We start from the raw sequence: 24238 nt of genomic DNA, 5'->3' as shown, positions 1-24238 counted from the left end.
TCCTGGAAGAAGATACAGTGGCAACAGGTTGAACTTTTGACACGTGGAGGATCATTATTGGATTGTCCTACGTGGAATTTAGTGTGAATTTTATATTTATTCTGGATGGTATAAAACCATATAAATAATAATATCGTAGAACCTACCAGAAGAATCCTCAAAACAAAACGAGAAAGACGGTTTTAGTTATTGGAGATTGGGCATCTGACCCGACCCGATCTAATGATGACGTTATATTCAACTTCTGAACGATTTGAAAGGTGAAAGAATATTCAATATGAGTTTGAATATTCTATCGTCTAATTGTATAATAACAATGTAATCTCTAATGATGCACATTGGTTTTCCCCTTATTAGTCCGTCAGTTTCTTTGATTTGATGAATATTTCTTTTAGCACAGTACATTGGAAGTACGTGGATTTGAACTTCTGACCCAAAAAAAGGAGTAGAAATCAATTATTGGAGTGATTTAACTGACATATATGCAGTGTTTACTTCGTATGTCATTCAATTTCATTTTTCGACCGTCCAACTAATGAATATAATGCACCGAAATAACAGACCTTCATATTTCTTTTTTTTTTCAATTTAAAACTCTGAAATCCAAAGACTTTTTTTTATAACTTTTGTCAAAAACAAAAAACAAAAATTAAATTTGTTATTGGCAACTCTTAAACATATTTAAATCACCAATTAACCTAAAAGTTAATATCAGATTAAGAGTGCTTAAACTTGTGTATTGTCATTTCCTTCCCATATAATATTGATCTGCAGGTGAGGGAAAGTACGTGTTAAGATATCTATAAATGATTAAATTTACCCTAACTCATTTACTTAAGCTTTTGGATTCATTAGTAATTTAACCTGTTTAAAAAAACTATTTTTTGTTTTTGTTTTTGTTTTTGAAAAAATAAATTAAAGTTAAAAATATGTTATATAGAGAAGACAATCTATATGTCGTAGAGATGGCAAAGGAACGGGGTTGGAGAAGTCCTCCCATCCTCAGCTACATGAAGAATTTTAATCATCGTCCTTGAAAATTGAGGTCAAAGTCAAGGAATCCCCATTTAGGGATTGAGATCCTCACAAAAAAAAAGTTACATATTTAGGAATTAATATTTTAACTAATTTTAAATTAAATTTTTTAAAAATACATAAAAAATTATATTTAACTTACAAATTTTGGTATTTATATTGTTTACTAATACCAATAATTAATTTTTAAAATACGTAATATTTTTATTCATAATTTAATAAAAAAGTTAGTATAAAATATATATTAATTATTTAAAAAAAATTTCCCATCTCTGACCCTGACCCCATCTAAAATGGTGATTCCTCACCGTGAGGCACCCGATCCCACACGAAATTTTGTCATTTCTAATGTAGAGGTATTGTAAATAAAAATTAGAGGTAGAGAAATTTTAGAGAAATAAAAAAAAAATTAGAAAGCAAAAAATTGTGAGCAGAGAGATATTAGTTGGGAAAAGAAAATAATGTTAGTGAGAGAAAAGTCCTACAAAAGTTAGAGATAAAAGAAAAATTATAGAGAGAGAAAAGGAAGAAAAAAAAGATAAATTGAGAGAGATAGAGAGTAAAACTGAGAGTAAAATATATGTTAGAGAAAGAAAGAAGAAAATTTAAGGAGAAAAAATTTATAAAAAGAATGAGTTCAACCTAGCTAAACTTGTTAGGTTTTCTATAGTTTCATTTGACTAATCTAGACATATTTGATGACTAGTATATGCACTAAAAATTCACTTTAACTTTTTTTTTTTTTTTTTGAAGAAATAAAATTCACTTTGAAGAATACTAATGAGGATAGGTGAATTGATAAGTTATCAAATAAAAGCATGTCATAAATATTATTAAGATAATAGTTAATTTAGGAATAATAATTGATATAGTGGCCAACATTGTGCATGTGAAAGTAAAACCAAAACATATTTAATTATTAAGGAGTACGGAGGGATGGATGAAAAGATGATCACAACTCCAAATCACACACACTATAGTCCGTTCTGTCTTTTTCGTTCAATCCGAAGTTAGATGTAAAAGTTTGGTTCAAAACTTGTTTATCCACTCTCTTTTTTTCTTTTATCCATTTTACACTCTTGTTATTCTCAATTTTTTTAAAAATACGAATCGTCACAAGTAATAAAATAGTACATAAATTATCGTTACCATATGAATTGTTATTAATCGATAATTTCCAACTATATTCAATTTTTAATCTATTCGATGGAATCGATAGAAGATGATGTGAGTAAACTAAAAAGAAAGTTTTAAAATAAACAAAGAAAAACGTACGGCTACGACCTTACCTTACTAATTCCTTAAGGGTTTCTTTACTCTAAATAACTTTTTTGTTTCTTATATATGTAATTTCCTCTAAGTAAAAGTTCGATACACAAATTCCTATATTTCAATAAAATTTTGAACCTATCAAAAACTATCCAGGACAGAAAATTTATGAATACTTTATAAGAATTCGTAAACATCCTTGTATTATGAGTGTGACTTATGGCTAAAAATTGAAGTTTCGATTCAACTCTCATCTCTAAATCTCAAATTAAATTTAAAATTATGTAATTAGTGATCAAACAACTACAAATATATTAAAATCAGAATGTTAACTCTCAACAATAAAAATAACATGGTTAATCATAAATGAATGAAACTCAATAATTCATAGTTTAGCTACATCTTGCCCCTAGAAACAAAATCTAACATAAAATTAAGCTAAAATCTAAACAACACTAATTAAGAGGAATACCTTAGCCACAACCTACACGGATCTCCTTCTTTTACAAAAAAAATCTGACCTAATTTATGAATTGATATTTCCCTTTTGTTCTGGTCACTAATCAAAACTGATGGACAAATTTTAATTTTAATCAAACTTATTTATTTGTTTAATTATTTTGGTGTTGTATATGCACAAATCTCTATATTAAATTTGGAAACAAAGATTTAGATTCTCTCAATATTGAATCACATGAACATTTGTAAGGAATTATATGTATGATTAAATAATTACATCACATGAATAATCATCCCCTAAATCGTCCCAAAGATATAATTTTATAATAATCTCAATTATATATAAAAAAAAACAAATCAAATGTATACACGTGTGCCAAATGGGCCCCTTGCTTTCCAACTTTATCGTAGCAGTGGCATAAAAACAAATTATTCTTAATTTTCTAATTTGATTATTTTTCATTTTCATTCATAAGGACGACTTTAATCAAACTCACACAATTTTAATCATATTTCTATTAAATTAAATTAATTTTTTATTTTTAATTATTTTTGAAAGAGTTCATATTTAATTAGTTATATTCACGGTTGCGTCGCTATCATATCGAGATACCTTTAATCTTTTATACAGAGCTTCAAAAAAAAAAAAAATACTAAAATAATATATTACATTTGTAACAATTTATTTAAAATTTACAAAAAAAAAGAGAGCATAATATTCTCCTGTTTCGAAAATTATAAAAGAAATAATACATCAAGTTTCAGTTATGTATGGTTTACGAACTGAAACTATAGTTATAATGCATCAACCAAATTATTTTGGTCTATTTAATTAATAATAATAATAATTTTTTTTTTTTTTTTTACTTTCTATCCTCTTTACAAAATTACAATTTTGATAACATGTATTTTATTACTTTCTATTTTTAAAAAAGCTTTTATGTAAATAATTTTCCATGGCTAATTTTCTTAAAATTTGAAATGTGATTTTTTTAATAAAAAACTTTAATGTGTATAAAAAGTAGAAAAAAAATTACATATACACAATTTGTAAAAATTATTGTACCCTTCCTAAGAGAGTTTAAGAAACTTTGAAATTATATACTATACTCAAGTTAGCTAAGATTTAACAAACTTTCTCTTTTTTTATAAAATTATACTCATAATTCTAAATAAATAATAAGTTCATTCTATTTAATAGAGACTTACGTTCAATCTCCATGTATTTATACAAGCTAAAACATCAGCAAAATTGTTCTTTTTCCTACAAGTGTTCGATTAACAAACTTGACGTAGGAGATCAAGAATCGCATATACTACATATATAAAGTAAAGGTATGTTTCAAGTTTCCAATTTTAGGCTATATACAAATTTTGAACTAATGAACCAAAATGGTCCCAAAAATTGATATATACACACACACATAAAAGAATAGCGTTAAAAGATTGAATGGAGATTATTGGTTTGAAGTTGTCAAATTGGGGGGGCAAGTTTTTGGTGGTGCATGTTCTTTGAGGGGCCCATTTTTTCCAATTGTAAAATTTTAATTTTCCCATGTATAAAATACCAAAAATTCTTTTTGTTTTTATTCCTTATTGGGATTAGATTCTCTAAATAATTTCCATCTTTTGAAAGAGAAAAGAAAATACATACATATATATATATATCAAATTACATTCCAAAAATTTGGAGATCATCATTCTCACCCCATCACAAGGGCAAGGGCCAAGTAGGGAAAGGAGAGGCAAGGGGCACTCTTAAACTTGGATTGGATCAATTATTTATTCTTTTTAATAAATATTATTTGGGAAGTAAGATTGAGTGAGAAATAAAGTTTAAAATATGGTATTTTCAAAATTTGAAAAGAAAAGAGAAGAAAATATTGTAATTTTTAAGAAGTTTTTGAAAGATAAGAACACAAAAATTATAAAAATATTTTGGGATCATATTATCAAATAAGAAATATATCAAGAAAGAGTTGTTATTTAATATATAAACATATTAATTATTTTGGTAGTTCAATGAGATAGACTAATTAATAGAGATTATCCAAATTTGTATCAATCTGATATATATATATATATATATATATATATATATACCTTTTTTTAATGATATATTGAAGAGTTACGTTTAATAGGTTATGGATTTATTATTTGGATAGAATATTTAGAGACCAAATGATTAATACGAAGAAAAGCAGAAATAATAATTGAAATTGGGAGGATTTCAACATTGATTTGATAACGACACCACACCAATTTATGACATCAAAAAAATATGGAAATCATTTTTGAGTTTGATAGCGATTTATATTATTTAAAAGTAAATCAATCATTAAGAAAGTCTTTAGGTCCTTAAGAGAAGAGGAGAGATTCTAAACAAATGATTAAATCATCTTTTCTATTGATTTTTTACATAAAAGAATAATACTAAATTTGTGACTGCTTCACAAATTTGGAAAGCTTAACTTTGTGGGCGTTGATTTTGTTTTTGGTTTTCTAGTTTTTAAAATTAAATTTAAAAATACTATTGTTTAGTACGTGTTCCTTATATAGTTTTTAAAAACATTTTCAAAATTTATACCAATTCTTAAAAAAAAAATTGAAGAATTTGTTTTTGTTTTTTAAATTTGGTTAAGAATTCAATTATGTTTTCAATAACATAATTTTTTAAAATGGAAAAAAAAAAGTCATGAAACTACAAAAGTGTAGTTTTATTAGATTCCACAAAGAACAAGTTTTAGAAACTGAAATTTATGTAACTCATATTTATTTAGTTTTGCATTCATGATTGGTAAAAATTAGTGGTTATTAGTTGAGAGATTTGTTCTACAAGAATGAGCTTTAGGAAGTTTGTAAATGGTAATATAAGCTAAGTAAATCCATTTGCCAAATGTTGGCTGAAATTTTTAACTTTAACTAAGTTAAAAAAAATTCAGCATGTAGTGACCCAAATGCTCCTAAAAAAGCGTACTTTTTTTTAATCCAGAATACAATTAGTTTCTAGTTTTATTTTAAATTTAAATTCCAAAAATTTTAACTAAGTTTAATTATAAGTAAATAAAACAATTGAAACTTTGCAGAAAATGAGTTAAACTAATTAATTTAAAATAAAAAGAAGTTTCATTTTAAGGTTGAATACTATGCCTATTCTAATGCTAAACCTTAAAAGATATATATACATTCAAACTCATCATAAGTTATGAATTATTTTTATCTTTAGTCCTTGTCATGGATAGTTAACATCTGTTGACATAATGCAAACAAAACACCACTGTTCTGAAATTTGAGAGAGGTGAGGTGATTTGACAACTAGGTGTAAAGATTTAAGAACTTGATCGAGGCTGTAAAAATTTCCAAACTAAAAATGTATTATTCTCTTACAAATTTCATCCCAGAAGTTGGAGGCAATTTCCTACCAACCACGTGTCTACATTCTACAGAACAATAATGTTAAATCACCATGAAGGAAAATACATTCAAGTGATTGCACCTCTAAACCCACCAAAGAGTCCGAACCGATACAAAAGACCGGTCGAAATCTCCATACGGACGCTTGAGTTAACAGTATATCTGGCACACTCTACGATAATATGTTGAGACTTTTGGTCGCTTATACGAGATTATATTCTCTAATCTATTACTTGAATGTCGGACTACTTATGATAACGATATGACATTGTCCGTTTTAGATATAATCTTCGACTTTACTTTAGTTTTCACGGGATCTCGTACCAGTAAAGATTTATATAAGGCAGATCATGCTTTGTCTTAATCAACAACCAATGGTGAGATTTAAGAAATGAAATATAGAGGATATGGGAAAAAGGTAGAAGGTTGGGGACGGAAGCGACGAAGGGTGTGTACAGTGCTGTAGTGGACGGTAGCGGGCGAGTTCTTGAGCAGTGGACCCCCATTTATGTGAAGCCACAGCCACAGCACCGCCTCCACCTTCTTCATTTGATCATCGCTTTTCCCTTTACATCCAAATTCCCATGCTTCCTTTTTCTTCTCCTGCTCGCCGTGCCCACTTCTTCTCCCAGGTCTCTAAATCTAATCTTAATTTCTCTCTTCTCCCACCTTGGCTTTAATCTAGTTTTGAATCCCATTATTTTATTGCTGCAGTTGGATCCAGCTCCCCCTCATGCCTCCACCGCCGAATGCCGACGACGCCGCCGTCGAATGCTACGCCTGTACTCAGGCCGGCGTTCCCGCGTTCCACTCCACGAGCTGCGGCCAGTGGGAGGCCTCCGCCGGCTCCTCCCTCGTCCCCATCCAATTTCGCCCCACACAGACCAATCCCCCCTCGGGTCGATTCGGGGGCGTTCTCGACCCGAGGACCAAGCGGGTCCAGACATGGAATCGCGCTCTCCTCCTCGCACGTGGCATCGCCCTCGCGGTTGATCCCCTCTACCTCTACGCCCTCTCCATCGGGAGAGGCGGCTCGCCCTGCCTCTACATGGACGGCGGGTTGGCCGCCGTCGTCACCGCTGTCCGTACGTGCGTGGATGTGCTCCACCTGTGGCACGTGTGGCTGCAGTTCCGGCTCGCCTACGTGTCCAGGGAGAGCATGGTGATTGGCTGCGGCAAACTCGTGTGGGACGCACGTGCCATCGCTTCCCATTACGTCCGCTCCTTCAAGGGCTTCTGGCTCGATGCCTTCGTCATTCTCCCAATCCCTCAGGTTTACCTTCTCCTTCCTTTCCATTACATAAGTTAAATAATAATAATAAAACAAAACTAGTTCTCACTAACGAGGATAATATAAAATTTTTAATATTTATTATGCACTTTATAAGAAAAAATTATAAAATATTTTTTTGAAAATGAAACCACCAACGAGAGAGAATATTTTGTTATTTCCCAAATTTGTATATAATTTTCGGAAGCTTCTAAAAAATAGAAAAATAAACGGTTATACATAATGCTTAATTTTCAAAAACTGAAAATAAAAATAAGAAACCAGAAACATAAATATTAACTAACTTTTAATATAAACTCGGTAAATGATACATATAATTTTTTAGAAAAAAAAAGTGCCATTTTTTTCTTACTAATCCATTCATAAATATTTTAATCACAATTTTGTGTAATTATATCCTGTTGTCGCTCTTTCCCCAGCTTTAGAAAATATATTTCCCACATGAAAGCAAAAAGAAAACTGGTTATCAAATAATTTTATTTTTCTCTCTTGAAGTTCTTAAAAACCAAAAACATGATGAACAACAGAGTAATTAAGCAAGTTTCATATGTCTCGCTTAAAAAAGCTAAAATTCTGCCTAAATTCAAGAATTACCTTTGTGTCAACTGAATGTTAAAAAAAAAACTGAATGTTCTTAAATCAAAAGCTCAGATGTCTGCATCTTGCTTTGTTTAGCTCTCTGCCATTCCAATCTGAATTTGCTCTCTCTCTTTCTGCTCTGCTCAACTTTTCTTATTGCAGATTGTTTATTGGTTGGTTTTACCAAAACTGATCAGAGAAGAGAAAATCAAAGTTATAATGACAGTAATCTTATTAATGTTCTTGTTCCAATTCCTCCCAAAAGTCTACCACTCCATTATTTTAATGAGAAGAATGCAGAAGGTCACTGGTTACATCTTTGGCACCATTTGGTGGGGCTTTGGCCTCAATCTCATTGCCTATTTCATTGCCTCTCATGTAAGCCTGCCAAATACTTATCATACCCACTTCTTTAAACTCTGTCTTCCTTTATCCTAAATTCGCTTTTCCCGCTAACAGGTCGCTGGGGGCTGCTGGTATGTTCTTGCAATACAGCGAGTTGCTTCTTGCATCCAGCAGCATTGTGAGAGGAACAAGTGCAACCTATCTCTGTCTTGCTCCGAGGAGGTCTGTTATCAGTTTCTTGCAACGGCTACGACAGTTGGAAATCCGTGTGGTCGACATTCGACCGCAACATTTAGGAAGGCGTTATGCTTGGATGTTAATGGTCCGTTCCGCTATGGTATCTACAAGTGGGCTCTTCCAGTCATTTCTAGCAATTCGGTTGCAGTCAAAATCCTTTATCCCATCTTTTGGGGCTTAATGACTCTTAGGTAAGCATGGAAGCAATGGTAGAGATTTTTGCACTGTATATGTTTCTTGATAATGATGCTTTGAATGTTGCAGCACCTTTGGCAATGATCTGGAGCCGACGAGTCAGTGGCTAGAAGTATGCTTCAGTATCTGCACGGTGCTCAGTGGATTGCTGCTTTTCACTCTTTTGATTGGTAATATCCAGGTGAGTTTGGTTGTTAATATGTGAAATGTAGCTGAAAGTTCTCTTCATCTGTTGACAACAACTCTTCCCATTTCTTAAAAAAAAAGGTACTTTTGCACGCCGTCATGGCGAGGAGGCGGAAAATGCAGCTGAGATGTCGAGATTTGGAGTGGTGGATGAGGAGACGACAATTGCCATCTCGTTTGAGACACCGAGTTCGACACTACGAACACCAGCGATGGGCAACCATGGGTGGAGAAGATGAGATGGAACTAATCAAAGACTTGCCTGAAGGTCTTAGAAGAGACATTAAGCGCCATCTTTGTGTTGATCTTATCAGAAAGGTAACTGGAAGGATAGGTATTCAACCAAATGTCCTGTTTGAGGTTCTGTTTCCTTATTTAACTGTCATCAATATATGTATAGGTACCTCTGTTCCAAAACCTGGATGAGCTTATTCTCGACAACATCTGTGATCGAGTCAAGCCACTTGTATTCTCCAAAGATGAAAAGGTACATGTTCGAACCAAGTCGTCGGTGATCCGCTATTGATGTCGAGATAGACTTATAATGTTGATGTTTCCACACAACAGATTATTAGAGAAGGAGATCCTGTTCCAAGGATGTTGTTCATAGTGCGTGGATGTGTAAAGAGTAGCCAAAGCCTGAGCAAGGGCATGACAGCGACAAGCTTGATCGAACCGGGAGGGTTTCTTGGTGACGAGCTGCTATCGTGGTGTCTTCGACGCCCGTTTCTCGAGAGGCTTCCAGCTTCATCAGCGACATTTGTTTGCATCGAACCAACAGAAGCATTTGCCCTGAATGCAGACCATTTGAAATACATAACCGATCACTTCCGCTACAAGTTCGCCAACGAGAGACTTAAGAGAACGGCGAGATATTACTCTTCCAACTGGAGAACATGGGCGGCCGTGAACATACAATTTGCCTGGCGTCACTACAGAAAGAGGACGAGACGTCCAGTGATTGCTGTGGTGGAAAACGGAAGCCATGAACGTCGACTTTTGCGGTATGCTGCAATGTTCATGTCGTTCAGACCACACGACCATCTTGAATAGTAAACTTGCCTCCAATTCTTCAATTCTTTTCTAAAGCCATTCATCCATATCATTTTCATATTATTCTATCTCTATCCATGTCTCTCAGGAAAGACATGGAATTGAAAATGAATGTTTAGAGAGTAGTGACATGTAGTTAGGTGTTTCTCATTTAGTTGGAAAATGAGATGTATTTTAATGCCAAGATGGAGCTATCTATATATATACAAACATTTTCCACCTCGATTATCTCTTATGTTTTTCAAGAAAAATATAGAGTTTAAAATGAGGTGAAAATTCGAACCCACGACTTTACCTATATCTTTAATTAGTTGTTGAGTTATACTTAAGTTAGCCAACAATCTCAATTTATCACATCACAAGTTTAACATATTTTTGCATAGTTATTATTGTTGTTGTTATTATAGTCATTGAGGGTAGAAGGTTTCTGAAGATTGCATTAAATAGAACTGCTTAGCAAAATCATATGATAAGGGAAGTGTAGATTTTGACAAATAATAGTTTCAAATTTATACATTGGTCCCTCTTTGTGGAAAATGTTAGAAAATTTAAAAGAAGCAGCAATGCATGAATTGGGCCTCACCTCACCAAACTTTTTTGGGCCCCACAAGGCCAAGGACATCCTCCCAAAGGCCCACACTTGACACATCCAATCCAATTACACTAGGACTACAAGCTGCCACAGTCCAATAACCAGCTCTGATTTCATCCTTCAATTGGACCTTCTCCCACCCACAGTAGCCATCAAAGAACCTGAAATCTTGAGGCCCAACCAGATTTCTCTTCACCATTTCTGATGCACACCCAACGCTCTCTTTGGTCCCATAATACACTCCTCTCATTACTTCCTCAAAAACCCCACTCTTCCCAACCCCATCTTCCTCTCCCCTCTTTGGGCTCACCAAAAACAGGCCCTCTTCCAATGGCCCACCGAAGTACAGAGGCCGGTCCGAAAACGTGCCGGCCACGTCCAGCGCTGTGGACCTCGCTTCCTTGATGGACATGAGCGATGGCCGGTTCAATATGATTCCCAATGACCCCAATGGCCCGTTTGACAAGAGAAGGACCACCGCCTGTTCGAAGATGTGGACGCCGTCCAGCTTCTCCGTGGCAATGAGAAGACATCCTCTTTCAGGCTCGTGGATGACGTGGGCCCACTTGTCGCCAATGGAGATGGCCGGTGGAGGATCGACCACCGTGTCAAGACCTATAAAAGAGGAAGAAATCTGAGGCGTCCATAGATTCTGTTTCTGCGTGGCGATCAGCTTGGCTCTGAATGATCTCCAATCATCACCATCTACACTAGCCTTGAATTGGCAACCTAAAGAAGCAAATACAGGAAACGCTAAGGATATGAAACTAAAAGAAAAGACAGAGAATGAAGGGACTTACATGATACTTTGAAAGATTGGGTTGGGGACTTCGTGTTGAAGAGAATTTTGGGCTTGATTTCAATGGGTTTTGAGGTGAGAGAACAAGCTTCCATTTGGATTGAACAGCACCTTCAAAGTTGAAACTTTGAAATTGAATTGGGATGAAGGAGAAGAGAAGTGGAAGAAGCATTATAAGGATGGAAGAAGGGTGAATTTGAACCACATAAACAGGAAGGCCTCTTCTTTTGGACACCCATCTCATCCAAAAGTTGATTGTCCACGCTGTGGGCCCCAAAAGGGTATGGACAATTGGATATCATATTACACGTGGCTTGATTACAGACTGCCATGTCACGGCCTTTTCTGGCTTCTGGATTGGTGAAACCCTTTTGGATGACGTGGCGTTTTGGTTGCCAATCACTGTTCTTGGTGCAAGTAACTCTATGCTGCCTCACTGTTAGAGCCCAACAACTCAAACTTGTGAATGTTATAATTTTGATTTTTTTTTTTTTTTGTATTTGTTAAAATTTTAGAGGATTTTCTGAGTTTTTTGTTTTTCTTCTTTGAGTACAACATGTGAAAGTGGTGATTCGAACTCTCAACGACGTCGGGATGCTGAGTTATGTTCTAATTGGCATTTCTCTTATTTTTTTAGTTTAACAAGAGATTGAGATTTTTTAATAAAATTATTAATGGTTTGATTAGCTGTCCTATACTCGTGTGGAAGGTTCAATTTTATATATATGGTAGTATGTTGGTGAATCCATTTTAATCTTAAATTTTTAGTTTCATTAATTTTAAATCCTAAGTTTGAATGTGTTTGCAATTAAAATAGTTAACTTGAACAACTAGTACAACACCCTTAACATTTTTTTCCCTTTTTTTGGTGGATTCATTATTTTTATGTGATACCATTTGAGCATTGACATGATCTTCACTGTTTTGGTGAGTTGAATTTTGTATGATTTGTTTGTTCGTACATGAGATTTCTCTTTTAATTTTAGTTTTGAGTAGATATTAAGTGTCGTACTTATTCAAAATTTTAATTGACGAAATTGAAAGCTTACGGTATGAATTGACTCAACCGTCTAAGTTTAAGGTAAAAATTGAACTTTACCCTAGTTTGGGAGTAGTGTTTCTTATATTTAAAAGTAAAAAATTATTTTTTTATAATGAAAAAAAAAATGTTTGGTAGAATATTTTTTAAAGAAAATCTTAAAGAAAAAAGGTTTGATAAAAAGAAAATCATGTGTGTTTGTTAAGATTGAACTAAACAAAATTTATAAATTAATTAATAATATTTTTGATTCAACTACATATTCAGTTCGTAATTAAATTTACAAATATATTACTAAAAAAACAATTATTTAAATTGAAATTTAATTCTCACATTTGTTAATACAATTGTTTTCATTGAATTAATTATTTTCAGATTTCCAAAATAAAAAAATCATTAAAAGAGAACGCTAATACAACTGAGGACTGAATTTGAATTTTCCCACAAAAAGGGAAAAAAATTGAGGAAATCGACGCTTCGTTTGGGCTGTGGCAACCCTAGAGAATTGGACTTTTATTGAAGGGTTGCCCAATCTAGCCTTCGGCAATTTTCTACAAAAAGGCAATTGAAGAATTCAGGTTTCGGACCATGGAAGGCCAAAGGAAGTTGGAATTTCACGAGAATCATGAGATAATAAATTTTCTATAACTTTCCTTTCAACATTTAATTGATTGAGATTTGATGAATCAATATGTTTCAAATTCCCTTATTTCCCTAGATCAGCTATCAGGGACTGAAATTGTGGCTCGACTAAATTAATCACATTTAATTTTGTTGGATTCCTATGAACCATTAGAAGTTTCCGACGATCGCTCACTCTAGTTACTGGAAGCTTCGCTAGTTCGAATTGTCATAGATAGTTTCGTAATCTTTTATCGTGTGACTCACATTGTCTCAGAAGTGCAGAAATTTGGTAACGCCTCCTACTTGATTGAGATCCAACAACCTTCCATTGGACCAACTTTCACCGAGCAAAAATTCCAAAACATTCTCAGTCAACGTGCTGTCAAACTAGGTTCTTTCATATTTGGGATGGGAGTTTGAAGTTTGACGACATGTCGACTGCAAATCTTAATCTTTTGAAATTCTCGATTTTCTCACTAATATATCAAAATTCTAATTTAGGTTATTTTCTATAAAAAGTTTTTATTAAAACTTTCATATAAAAAGTTTAAGTTGATGTATAATTAAATTATTAATTAATTAATATATTTGGACACGTGGATATATTACATTTATAAATAAAACTTATTCATCAACAAAGTTCATTTCTTAATCTAAGTTGCATATTTAAGTGGCATGTCCACATATTCAAATATATTAATAAAACAATAAACTAATAGCACGCAAACTTTCGATTAACATTTTCTAACCAATAAAAGAAAAAAATCTCGATATATTTTTTCTACCACATGACCTAATTGAAATTTTTTAATACATTAAAAACATAATTATGACTTTTTGTTCTATTGAGTGAGGTACATACATAATCCTTGAGGTCAATAGTTGGTTTGACTACGGTCTCGTACTTGTTATTGTACTCATCTGTGTCGCTTTAATATATGTTCATGTCAACGCATTAGTATGCATATATTTAGAGTCATATTAATCTAAGTATAGTTTAATTTATTAAAAAATTTATATTTGGAAAATATTTAAATTTTGACTGGTGAGGACTTATTTTTATCGTGACTACAATTGGTAACTCATTATATTTTTAAAAATTTATTTACTTTCATATTTCTTTCTTTTAATTGTCAAACATTTAATGGTAGTGAGCACAATATAGGTCATTAGATAGGATTAAGTATTTTTCTTTATATTTATCTTATTTTATTATTTTTTTTTCAAATGTTAGATATAGTGCAATGAAAAAAATTGGATCTCATAGTTTGAGGTCAAGGCTCAACTGGATCAAAGAAATCTGGCAATAAAAAATTAGTAGGAACACAGAGTTCTCTTTAAGCTTTGTGTGTGCGTGTCTATATATATATTTGTAAATTGAGATGGATTGATTTTCACTATCGTACATTTTTTAACTACATGTTGATGCTGCGGTAGTACCTAATATGAGTTTATTCCTGCCTCACACAATTTCAAAATTTGCATCAATTGATTACAAAGGTGGAAACTACTAAACTTGTTTATACTTTCAAGTGTCATCTATATAGAAAAGATTGAGTAAAAGAGAATGAATTCAAACTCATGATAACCACCTCGGGATATTCACAGATATCAATTATAAAAAAAATAAAAAAGATTGAGTAGGAAAACGTCAAAAATTTCTTTGGCTTATGAGGTACATAAAAAATCAGCCTAAACATCTTTTCAATCAAAACTGCAATCCAAGACAAAAGGTCCACCAAATTCGTATGTGCATCATAATTAAAAAGTAAAAGCAACTTGTTAAGAAAATAAATCTCAAACGCAAAAGTAGACCTTATCAAAGTACCTGACAAGTTGGAATTCAAAGTAGGAAAGCATTATTTAAAAATTGAAAAAGTTGAAGAATTTGGCTCCACCCCCAACAACCGAAGCTTATAAAATTACTCCCGAGATTGAGACCTCATTCGTGGTAGGCAGGTATGTCGTATGCGTAAAGGTGAGGGATTCGGTAAAGGAAAACGAAGAACAAAATTAGACGACTTGGATTGGACCGACGGCGGTCGTTGGCTTCCCTTGCCCAAAAATTCCTCCTTTCCAGATGCCAATGGGCTCCGCCACTCCGTGACTGTGTGTAAAGTCTTTAATTCACCAACCCAATCGACCCCTTTTCTTTTCCCCTGCCTGCTCCTTCCAACTTCCACGCAACCAAATCAAATACTACATTTCCCCTCTTCCCTCTCATTTCCCCCCTCAAATTCCCCTTCTTCCCCTCCCTCTTTCATCTGGGTCCTTTCCCCTCTCTCTAGATTTCTTCTCCATCTCGTGTTTTTCAGCCGTGTTTGTCCAAAAATGGAGGCCAAGTTGGTTTTTACTGCTGCCCCTGCTTGTTCTGCTACTCGTCTGTCCAAACTCTCGAGACCCACTTGCGCTTTCGTCTCCCATGGTGGGAAGAATCAGGGATTTTCGGCCCTGAGTTCCAGTTTGCCTGATGGGGGCGTCCGTTCTGTTCGAGCCTCTGTGGCATCCGTTGGGTATCTTGCTTCCGACCCTTTTTCTTTTGCTACTGCTTCGATTTCTACTCTTTTTCCTTTCGGTTCCTTTTGGCGACTTCTGTTTTTCAGCAAACTGATTTTGGACCGAACGTTCTTGCTTTTGTCTGATTTCACTACCATCTCTTAAACTTATTGTCTCTGATAGATGCTGTACTCATAATGCATTGTACTTGTTTTTGGACGGAAACTTTTTGAAGTTTGGATCAATTTTTCATGTTCTGATGTAGATGATTGAGGGTGTCGACAAAACATTAAACGTATCTTTTAAGTTCTCGAGTCTCCCTAATTAGAATTGATAGTCTACTCATTGGGTCGTGTCCTGATTTTTGAGTCACAAGTGGAAAGTTCTGTAGTGAATTTAGCAGTAGTTTATAGAGGGATAGTGTGGAAATTTTCTGTTTACAATTGTGTTTGATTCCAAAATTTCTTCTCCTGATAAAACGGTTTATTAATTAGAATTCCAAAACTTTTCTGCCAATATCTTGTGGAACAAGCTGTAATTTTAAAGGATTTGTTTGTGCATTATAGACCATCTCCAAAACCAAGAGTGGACATAAGTGAGAACTTGACCCTAGAGGCAATAAGACACTCATTAATCTCCCAAGAGGACAGCATTATCTTTAGTCTTTTAGAGAGAGCTCAGTACTGTTATAATGGAGATACATATGACCCCAATGCTTTCTCCATGGATGGCTTCAATGGTTCTTTGGTGGAGTACTTGGTCAAGGAAACTGAAAAGCTTCATGCTCAGGTATTTGAATGTTCTGAAAGGAGAAACAAAAATGGGAGAAGGCTAATATTTTAGGTGTTTGACTGACAATATTTTTGCACTTCAGGTGGGAAGATACAAGAGTCCTGATGAGCATCCTTTCTTCCCTGATGACCTACCTACTCCGATGTTGCCTCCGCTTCAGTATCCGCAGGTGAGCGTTAACTTCCACAGATGCTGAGAAATGTGATTCATGGCTTGTATGTTTTTAGTCGTTCTTTAAAATGTTCAAAAGTTCTAAAGTCGATGTCTATTATGAGAACAACTCGACTAGAAACAACTATCACAAAAGAAACTTAATGGTTGGAATTAGAATACTAAATGAAGATTAGTCTAACATAGGGTTGATGTCTCAAATGTGTAAAAGTTGTTTCTATGAACCATAATCTATCCTCTTCAAAGGTTTCGGACAACCATTCTATCTGTTGTGCTTTCTAGCATGTATGAGCAGAATGGCGTACCGGGTGACATGTTCTGATCCTCGATTTTAACTGAAAACAGGTACTGCATCCCGTGGCGGATTCCATTAATATAAATAGCAAAATATGGAGCATGTACTTCAGGGATCTCATACCAAGATTAGTCAAGGAAGGAGATGACAGCAATTATGGATCAACTGCTGTCTGTGACACCATTTGCTTGCAGGTCTGCATCCAAAACTTCCTCAACCATGTAAATATTTCTTTAGCAAAACGATCAAGTTTTCCGATTAGTTTCTTTCGATCATCGCAGGCACTTTCGAAGAGAATTCATTACGGTAAATATGTAGCAGAAGCCAAGTTTAGAGAATCACCGGACGCTTACGAGGCTGCAATTAGAAAACAAGTAAACCTTCTCCTGTTACTATATATTACTTGATTCTGGTGTTAATTGTCTTCTTTTGCAATCAAAGATTAATATGATTCTGGTGCTGGATTTTAAAGGACAAGGAGAAGTTGATGAAGTTGCTGACGTACCTGCCCGTCGAGGAGACGGTGAAAAGGAGAGTCGAAATTAAAGCCGAAACATTTGGGCAAGAGGTTCCTGTGAACATAGAGGAAAAACATGCTGCCCCAGTTTACAAAATACAACCCAGTTTGGTTGCTGATCTTTATGGAGAGTGGATCATGCCATTGACAAAGGAAGTTCAAATTCAATACTTGTTGAGAAGATTGGATTGATTTTGGGTCAGTCTCCATAGTGTCAATGTTTAAAATGGTAAATATAACGAGGGAATTAAGAAAGTCCTGTGATTATTAGTGAACAATGCTACAAGTTCACTACTGTTCCACTAGAATAGAATCAAGTATGAATTTTGTTGATAGTTAAGTGTTGTAATCTCTGATAAGAAACAATCCCATTATTTCCTTTGAATATATACTTCTATAATTCTACTCAAGGACAAAACAATCTATTCTTGTATTATTATAGAGGTTGATTCTTTGGTTTGTTTACTTGCCAATAAATTATTCAATCGGTTGAAATATTAAAACTTCAATACTAAAATTATTCATAATTTTTTACCACTATAATTTGGCCGAGTGATCATTAAAAACCAATGAAAAAAATAAAAAGCTTGGAATGAGTTGAAATCATGGTAATTTAAAATTAGAGTTCAAATCAGAAAATAGTATAAATATATTTGGTTCTCTATTTATTATATTTTTAAAAATAAAAAATGTGTTGGCCATTGGGAATTGGGATAAGATATTAATACTCTATCGTTCTTCAAGCTTTGGGGAAATCCGGCAATGGCCTCCATTTGCCATTCGATTTCGCTTCCTCCTTTATCCAAATCCACAAAAATCTGTAGACTCCGACCTATCCACGCGCTCCTTCGCAACTCAACGCCGCATTCCAGTTCTACGCTCTCGTTTCGGAGCTGCAGAACTCAAGCCACCAGCTCAACGCCGTCCACCGCCGTCGGAGATGCTCGGGGATCTAACGAGGAGTCGATGAGCATCGATAATCTTCGCCGTTTCTTCGAGCTGAACTCGGGGAAGTGGAACGGTTCTTTCTTTGTGAGTTTGAATTTCTTTCGCTTATGCTAATTTGTTCTGCTTCCGTAAAGCTGATAGCTTGATATTGTCCATGGGATCAAAGAAAATTCTTAGAAAAGAGGTGGTTGTTCTCGATTTATTTGAGATCACTTGGTTTCAGCTCAAGAACCAGTGAGCTTTTATTTTCGGTTATTTCCCTTTTTATGCCTTTTTGTTTCCAGCAACCTATGGATGTGGGATTTATTATTTGGTGATTTGCTTGAGGTTGAAATTTGATTTACTTGTCCAGCAATTTGACGCTCGAGGGAAGTTGCTGCATCAGATAAGTACAAAGATTGCTGCGAGCTCTTATGGAGAGGATGAACTTATCAGTCTCATTCAAACGTAAATTCAAATCACTCTTGCATATAAGGAAAAAAAGAATATCTAATCAAGTAAGACACGACTATGTGATTAATCAATGGTTGTTAGTCTAATGATTACTAATTTAGGCTTCCAGCCCTTTCCAATTTCACCGTATGATCCCTAAAGTAATGGAAGGACAGAGAGAATAACAGCATATCTGACATTTATTTTCATTCTTGTAACCTGCTTTTGTCTGTATATATTCCTACATGATTGAAACTGAAGTCAAGGCTTGATAGTTAATGCAACTTTTTTACTCAATGTCACTGACTTACCATAACAAAGACATGGGCTAATATTGTTGTTCCCCCTGATCACACCATGCTTTATAGATTATACATTAAACAGCCTCCATCAAGCTTTTCATTTTCTGGTAATGACGATGAAGCCGAGTGGGCGGAGTACAAAATAAAAGAAACCAATATGTTCACTGTGGACAAATACCAGCAGGTGAGTTCACCCTTCCAACCCGAATAGAATAATTTCTTGGCATTGTTTTTTGTAGTGCTATTATTGTTTCCTGAATGTCCATTACAATTAGCTTGCAGATTGGATTTTTCCCCAATGTGAAAGCATTTTCTCTAAGGTACCAGACGGCTGGGATGTTGGAAACTGTGCTGAGGCAAGGGGTGCTGGGTGAGGATGATACTGGTGAAGAATTTCCGAAGTAAGAGTTCATCCATGGTCTTTCTTTGCACATAAATGGATTAAATGCAACAATTTGCTACTTTCTATGTATTCATGTGATAATTTATCTACATCTGCATGAATTGAATACGCTGGAGCCTATCTGCTCTAAATACCGTGTCATACTCATTTTAGTCCCAAAAATAGTGAAGGAGTATTGAGAAACCTTGATAAGTTTTTTTTACTCAGTATTTGCCTATGGGTTTAGACTCCAATTGGGTGCCTGGTGCCACCTTCCTGTCCTGGTTCGACCAACAGAAATTATTTTATTGAACGTTCATAATCATCATGAATGTCATTTTATATGAAGCCCTTTATCGGTTTCAATCATGTCTCTCATGAACTGATGTGGATATTGCTTTAATCTTCAATTTATACTTTTGCCTCGGCCATTTTCTTTTCTAGTTCTCTGTGTATTAAACTTTCTTTTCAACCGTTTAAACTTATACAAAATTCTTATTTATAGTTTCTTTTCCACCCTCTTAAACATGTAGAAACCTCAAACTTCCTTCACGCCGACCGTCCATTGTATGCGAGAATTGCCTGTATATTCCAGACAAAGATCTGAGGGCAAGAGCTTTCCACATAATGGACCCAAAAGGAATTATTGAAATGCTTCTTATCTTTCTTGAGGAAAGGACTGACGGAATAACTTTTCAGCCTCCTCCTAACTCAAATTTGGTAAATGTAAGTAGCAGTATTGGTCGAGTAACGTGATGGACTTGGTTTTCCACTATATCCTTTCAATTTCTATAGTGTTTTTTGCAGGGTGAGGAAAACAGGCTTCTGCCATTTCTTGGTGACTGGAAAGGCCATTCTAGTACAAAAAGAAGTGGTGTTTATGGATCCACGATTGCTGAAGCGGACACCCTTTCATCCCTTCAAATGGATAATAATGGTCAGATTGTCCAGGTATGGTTGCATTGCAATGAAATTCTCCCCCATCTTCAGAGCATCAACCAAAATTCTCTCTCCACCATCAAATGAGGTCTTTAAATCCCTGATTCATTCTTTTGTTTTGCTTTTTGAAATCTGGAACCTGTTCTTGTACTTACAGGATATCAGAACAACATCAAGCAATGGAGATATCACCACATACGTGCACTGGACTGGTACTAAATCAGAAAATCTGGTCACGTTTGATGGAGGGTATCAGATGACATTATTGCCCGGCGGAATGTATATGGGATGTCCATGTGATGTAGCCAAAAGTGTAGCAGAAAGCAAGTCCTTTCACTTGGAATTCTGCTGGCTCGAAGCTCCAGGCAGAAGACAGAGACTGGTTCGTACTTACGATGTGGAAGGTTTGGCTGTCTCATCGACCTATTTTTCTGAGATTAAACTGTGAATGCTCCTTCCATCCATTCCAACTACACTAGAACGAGTGAATGTAATTTTTCAAACAGAAATAAGAAATAAGAAATAGAATCGTTAGGTTCTTCTTATCTATAAGGGTTGACGTGACATTTTTTATATTGTTTTTTATTTATGTGACAATAACTAATAAATTTTATGTTTTGTCAAAGCGAGCATACCTCACTGTAATTAGCATATATCTCCCACCAAGAGGTTGTGAGTTCATTGTCCTATCTCTACATGTTATACTAAAAAAATAAATTTTAGGTTTTAACTCAAAACATAATAATAATAAATTTTGGGTTTAATTGCTATTTTGATATTTGTGCTTCAAAAAGTCCATCTTTGTTCTTATATTTTCAAATTTTGTTTGTTTTATTGTTTGCTTCCAAATCCATTTTAGTCCTTATATTTTTTAAAATGACAATTTTAGTCCATTCAATTTCATTTTTATCTCATTTCTTCTATCACAATTTTAGCATGATACTTCATCCACTAAATTTTTTCAAACGCAATCAACAATTTTGTTTTAATGCATTTTTATTGAATATAAAAATTTATGTTAACATTTTTCTTAAATGTATAGGATCAAAATAGACATTTTGATGATAATATAAAGACTAAGAAGTACAGATTTTAAAATCAAACCATGTACTAAAATAGTATTTAAATCTAATTTTTTTAAAATTTTCATAATAATTGAGCATAAAGATCAAATGGTCAGTAATAAAAAATTTAGCAAAAGAAAGTTTAATTCATCTTAATTACCCTCCTCCCTCGTCTTCCCCCTCCTCTCTACTTCTCTCTCTTCTCCATTCTTCAATTCTTCTCTTATAAATATAAATAAATAAATATATATATATATATATATATTTTAATACTTAAACTATATTATATATAGATCATATTCTCTGGAATATATGAAACACTATCATTTTATTCTCAAATTAATTTACATTCTCATTCTCGGGACCATCATGAAATAAAAGACATTCCAAAGATGACGTCAGAAATATGATTGGCATTGGCCAACTATTGTGTCACGTAACCTAAAAACAATTGACATTAAATAAACTTTGGTACACCACAACACAAAACTCTGGAAATTTATTTATTAAAATTTTTGACTTTTTTTTTCCCTTTGTTCTCCTCCCAATCTCATTTGTTTACTGCCCAACTTGGCTCATAGTTGAGCCCACGTACTGTCCTCACAACGCCAACCATGGGATCATAAAAGGAACAAGTTCACTGCTCATCAATCAAGATTCTTATTGTAGATTTTGTTATATATATGTGTGTGTAAGAAGAAAAAAGATAACCTAAATCTCCTATGATCCTATCCATCTTAGTTCATAGATTGTAGAAGAGGTATGACGTGCTTAATACTTTCACTAATGAGTTTAACTTAGCAATAATTGACATCTGTTTCTGATTACGAAGTTTCAAATGTTAAATATATCTACACGTGTGACAGAATCAACAAAACTAAACTTTCTAAAATAACATTGATTGAGAAATACGTAACTCCAATCAATGATTTCAATAGTAGTTGTTTTTAAAATTCTATAGAATTTTGTTTCCTATTTTTAGATTTATTAAATGCTACTACTTTTGTTGATCATAAATGGTATGATTTAATAAAATCCACAAAATTCAAATAAAATGGGAGCAGTTATGTAACTCCTCCTTCCCTAAATCTCTCCGCTCTTCTGAAAAGAGGGATATTCTTGAAAAAACACAGAGAAAGAACCTAGAGTTCGATTGTCTCAAAATTATTCAACACTTGGTTCGAGATCGGCCAAGCAACCTCGAGGGTAGGAATAGTGAAAGAAAGATGAGAGGAAGAAGCAGGGTAGAGGAATTGGTCGACTCATCAAACCCATAACCTAAAGACTGCAGGTTCGAATCCTATCCTCGTCTAATCACTTGAGATGCATTTTTTGTAACGGTGGTACTTGACAAGGAGAGACGGTGAATCGTGAGATTTTTCCGTTGGTGATCGAGTTTCGACGTGACTCGAAAAAACCCAACATAAATCATAAATTTCATTTCTAATATCAAAAAGCAAGCAACAACATAAATTATTTCTAGAATATTTTATCCTCAAACTCAGACAAAAAGAAACCAGAAATATTAGAAAGTCTTAGCTGTTTTATTTTAAAATAGAAAGTGAGATATATACAAAAACATTTTCAAAATGCTATTATATGGCAAATGGGGAAGGTGGGTTAAGCTTGGATATTTGATTTTTTCTTTTTTTCTTTTTCCTCTTTTTGCAACTATAAGAAATATCATCTTTTAAGATGTTGACTTCAAAACATAAAAATGCATGAGCCTGCCCTTTAAAGCACCCACTTGACATTTTTTGCATTTTGGATAGTGATGGGAAGGAGAGGGTGCCCCAATGTTTTTTACTTTGATCATTGCAACTACTCCTTTTATTTTAACCTCATAATGGAATCGAATAAAGTTTTAGATTTAATTCAAATGTTCGGGAAATGTAATTATATTCAATTAAATGAAAATAGATAGATTTTAGATTGGATCCAAACTAATACAATACAAGGTGTCAAGTATAATATTTTTAATTCAAATAACCCTTTAATTATTGGTTTGACTTGGATTATGAATATAGATCTAATTGACTAAATTTATTGATCCAAATCATCCGCATTGAGTTGGATTTTTCATGTTTTTCAATTGTCGGTTATTTTGGAATGTTTGTACCCATGATTCTTTAATTGATGATGTCACAAATCACGTTCTCACCATATTTAATAGAGCAATAAAAATACACGTCCTATTTTTCAAATTTTATTCATTTTAGTCTATAGTTTCAAAATTTCTATTTTAGTTATTGTACTTATAAAAGTGTTCCTTTTGCCACCTTCATTTTCATTTTTATCTCACTTCTTTCGACCATATTTTTAACACGGACACTTTACTCACTAAATTATTTTAGATGCAGTCATAAATTTACATTAAATTAAAGGATTTCATTATATATAAAATTCAGGTTAAATTTTGCAAATAGAGAAAATAGTGATCACTTCCTAAAAGTATAAGAATTCGACCCTAAATAAATACAAAGGGATGGAAATGAACTAAACTAAAAATAAAATTACATGAATTAAAATAGAATATTTAAACTTGAAAATGATTGTTTTGAACTTAAAGAAATCTTGTGAATGCTTGACAAACCAGGAAAATTGTAGCTTAAATTTTGTTTCCACATTTTTTTTCTCTCTCCAACCACAAACAAGTTTTCGTTTCATTCTATTTCTTTCCCCAGCCGTCAAGAACAAAGCGAGAAAAATTAGGAGAAAATAAGAATAAAAGTCAAATAAGGTTTCATTTTCAAGATTCAAGTAAGAAAATGATCAATTTCAGA

At 33.7% G+C, this 24238-nt stretch overlaps 4 protein-coding genes across 5 annotated transcripts; 3 read left to right on the top strand and 1 right to left on the bottom strand.

Annotated features, from left to right (window-relative positions):
• The first annotated feature begins 6332 nt into the window (after window positions 1-6332).
• Window positions 6333-10286, top strand: DND1 (Cyclic nucleotide-regulated ion channel family protein). Its single transcript, XM_022278573.2, has 8 exons — window positions 6333-6809; window positions 6892-7450; window positions 8210-8425; window positions 8507-8820; window positions 8894-9005; window positions 9092-9328; window positions 9411-9497; window positions 9578-10286. The coding sequence occupies exons 2-8, from the start codon at window positions 6911-6913 to the stop codon at window positions 10061-10063; spliced, it is 1992 nt and encodes a 663-aa protein (XP_022134265.1). The 5' UTR covers window positions 6333-6809; window positions 6892-6910; the 3' UTR covers window positions 10064-10286.
• Window positions 10287-10502: 216 nt separating this feature from the next.
• On the bottom strand, window positions 10503-11641 carry LOC111006569 (PPR containing protein (DUF179)). Its single transcript, XM_022278574.2, has 2 exons — window positions 11456-11641; window positions 10503-11384 (listed from the first exon to the last, which is right to left on the bottom strand). The coding sequence occupies exons 1-2, from the start codon at window positions 11547-11549 to the stop codon at window positions 10648-10650; spliced, it is 831 nt and encodes a 276-aa protein (XP_022134266.1). The 5' UTR covers window positions 11550-11641; the 3' UTR covers window positions 10503-10647.
• Window positions 11642-15090: 3449 nt separating this feature from the next.
• Window positions 15091-17798, top strand: CM1 (chorismate mutase 1). The gene is made up of 6 exons (XM_022277818.2): window positions 15091-15630; window positions 16180-16402; window positions 16488-16574; window positions 16922-17065; window positions 17153-17245; window positions 17344-17798. The coding sequence occupies exons 1-6, from the start codon at window positions 15449-15451 to the stop codon at window positions 17578-17580; spliced, it is 966 nt and encodes a 321-aa protein (XP_022133510.1). The 5' UTR covers window positions 15091-15448; the 3' UTR covers window positions 17581-17798.
• Window positions 17799-18077: 279 nt separating this feature from the next.
• LOC111006745 (glutamate NMDA receptor subunit epsilon-1, putative (DUF3598)) lies at window positions 18078-20936 on the top strand. Of its 2 annotated transcripts, none has more exons than XM_088123100.1 (7): window positions 18078-18420; window positions 18689-18783; window positions 19137-19254; window positions 19353-19471; window positions 19986-20178; window positions 20248-20403; window positions 20549-20936. In XM_088123100.1, exons 1-7 carry the CDS (start codon window positions 18151-18153, stop codon window positions 20837-20839), a joined length of 1242 nt encoding a protein of 413 aa, XP_087979226.1. In that variant the 5' UTR covers window positions 18078-18150; the 3' UTR covers window positions 20840-20936. The 2 variants fall into 2 exon arrangements, with proteins under 2 accessions (XP_087979226.1, XP_022134524.2); XM_022278832.2 differs by having other exon boundaries at window positions 18080-18420; window positions 20260-20403.
• Window positions 20937-24238: the final 3302 nt, after the last annotated feature.

Source organism: Momordica charantia (genome assembly GCF_013281855.1).
Source record: "Momordica charantia cultivar OHB3-1 chromosome 4 unlocalized genomic scaffold, Mcharantia_2.0 BLBB01000004.1, whole genome shotgun sequence".
Lineage (NCBI taxonomy): Eukaryota > Viridiplantae > Streptophyta > Magnoliopsida > Cucurbitales > Cucurbitaceae > Momordica > Momordica charantia.
This window is presented reverse-complemented; position numbering and strand designations above follow the sequence as displayed.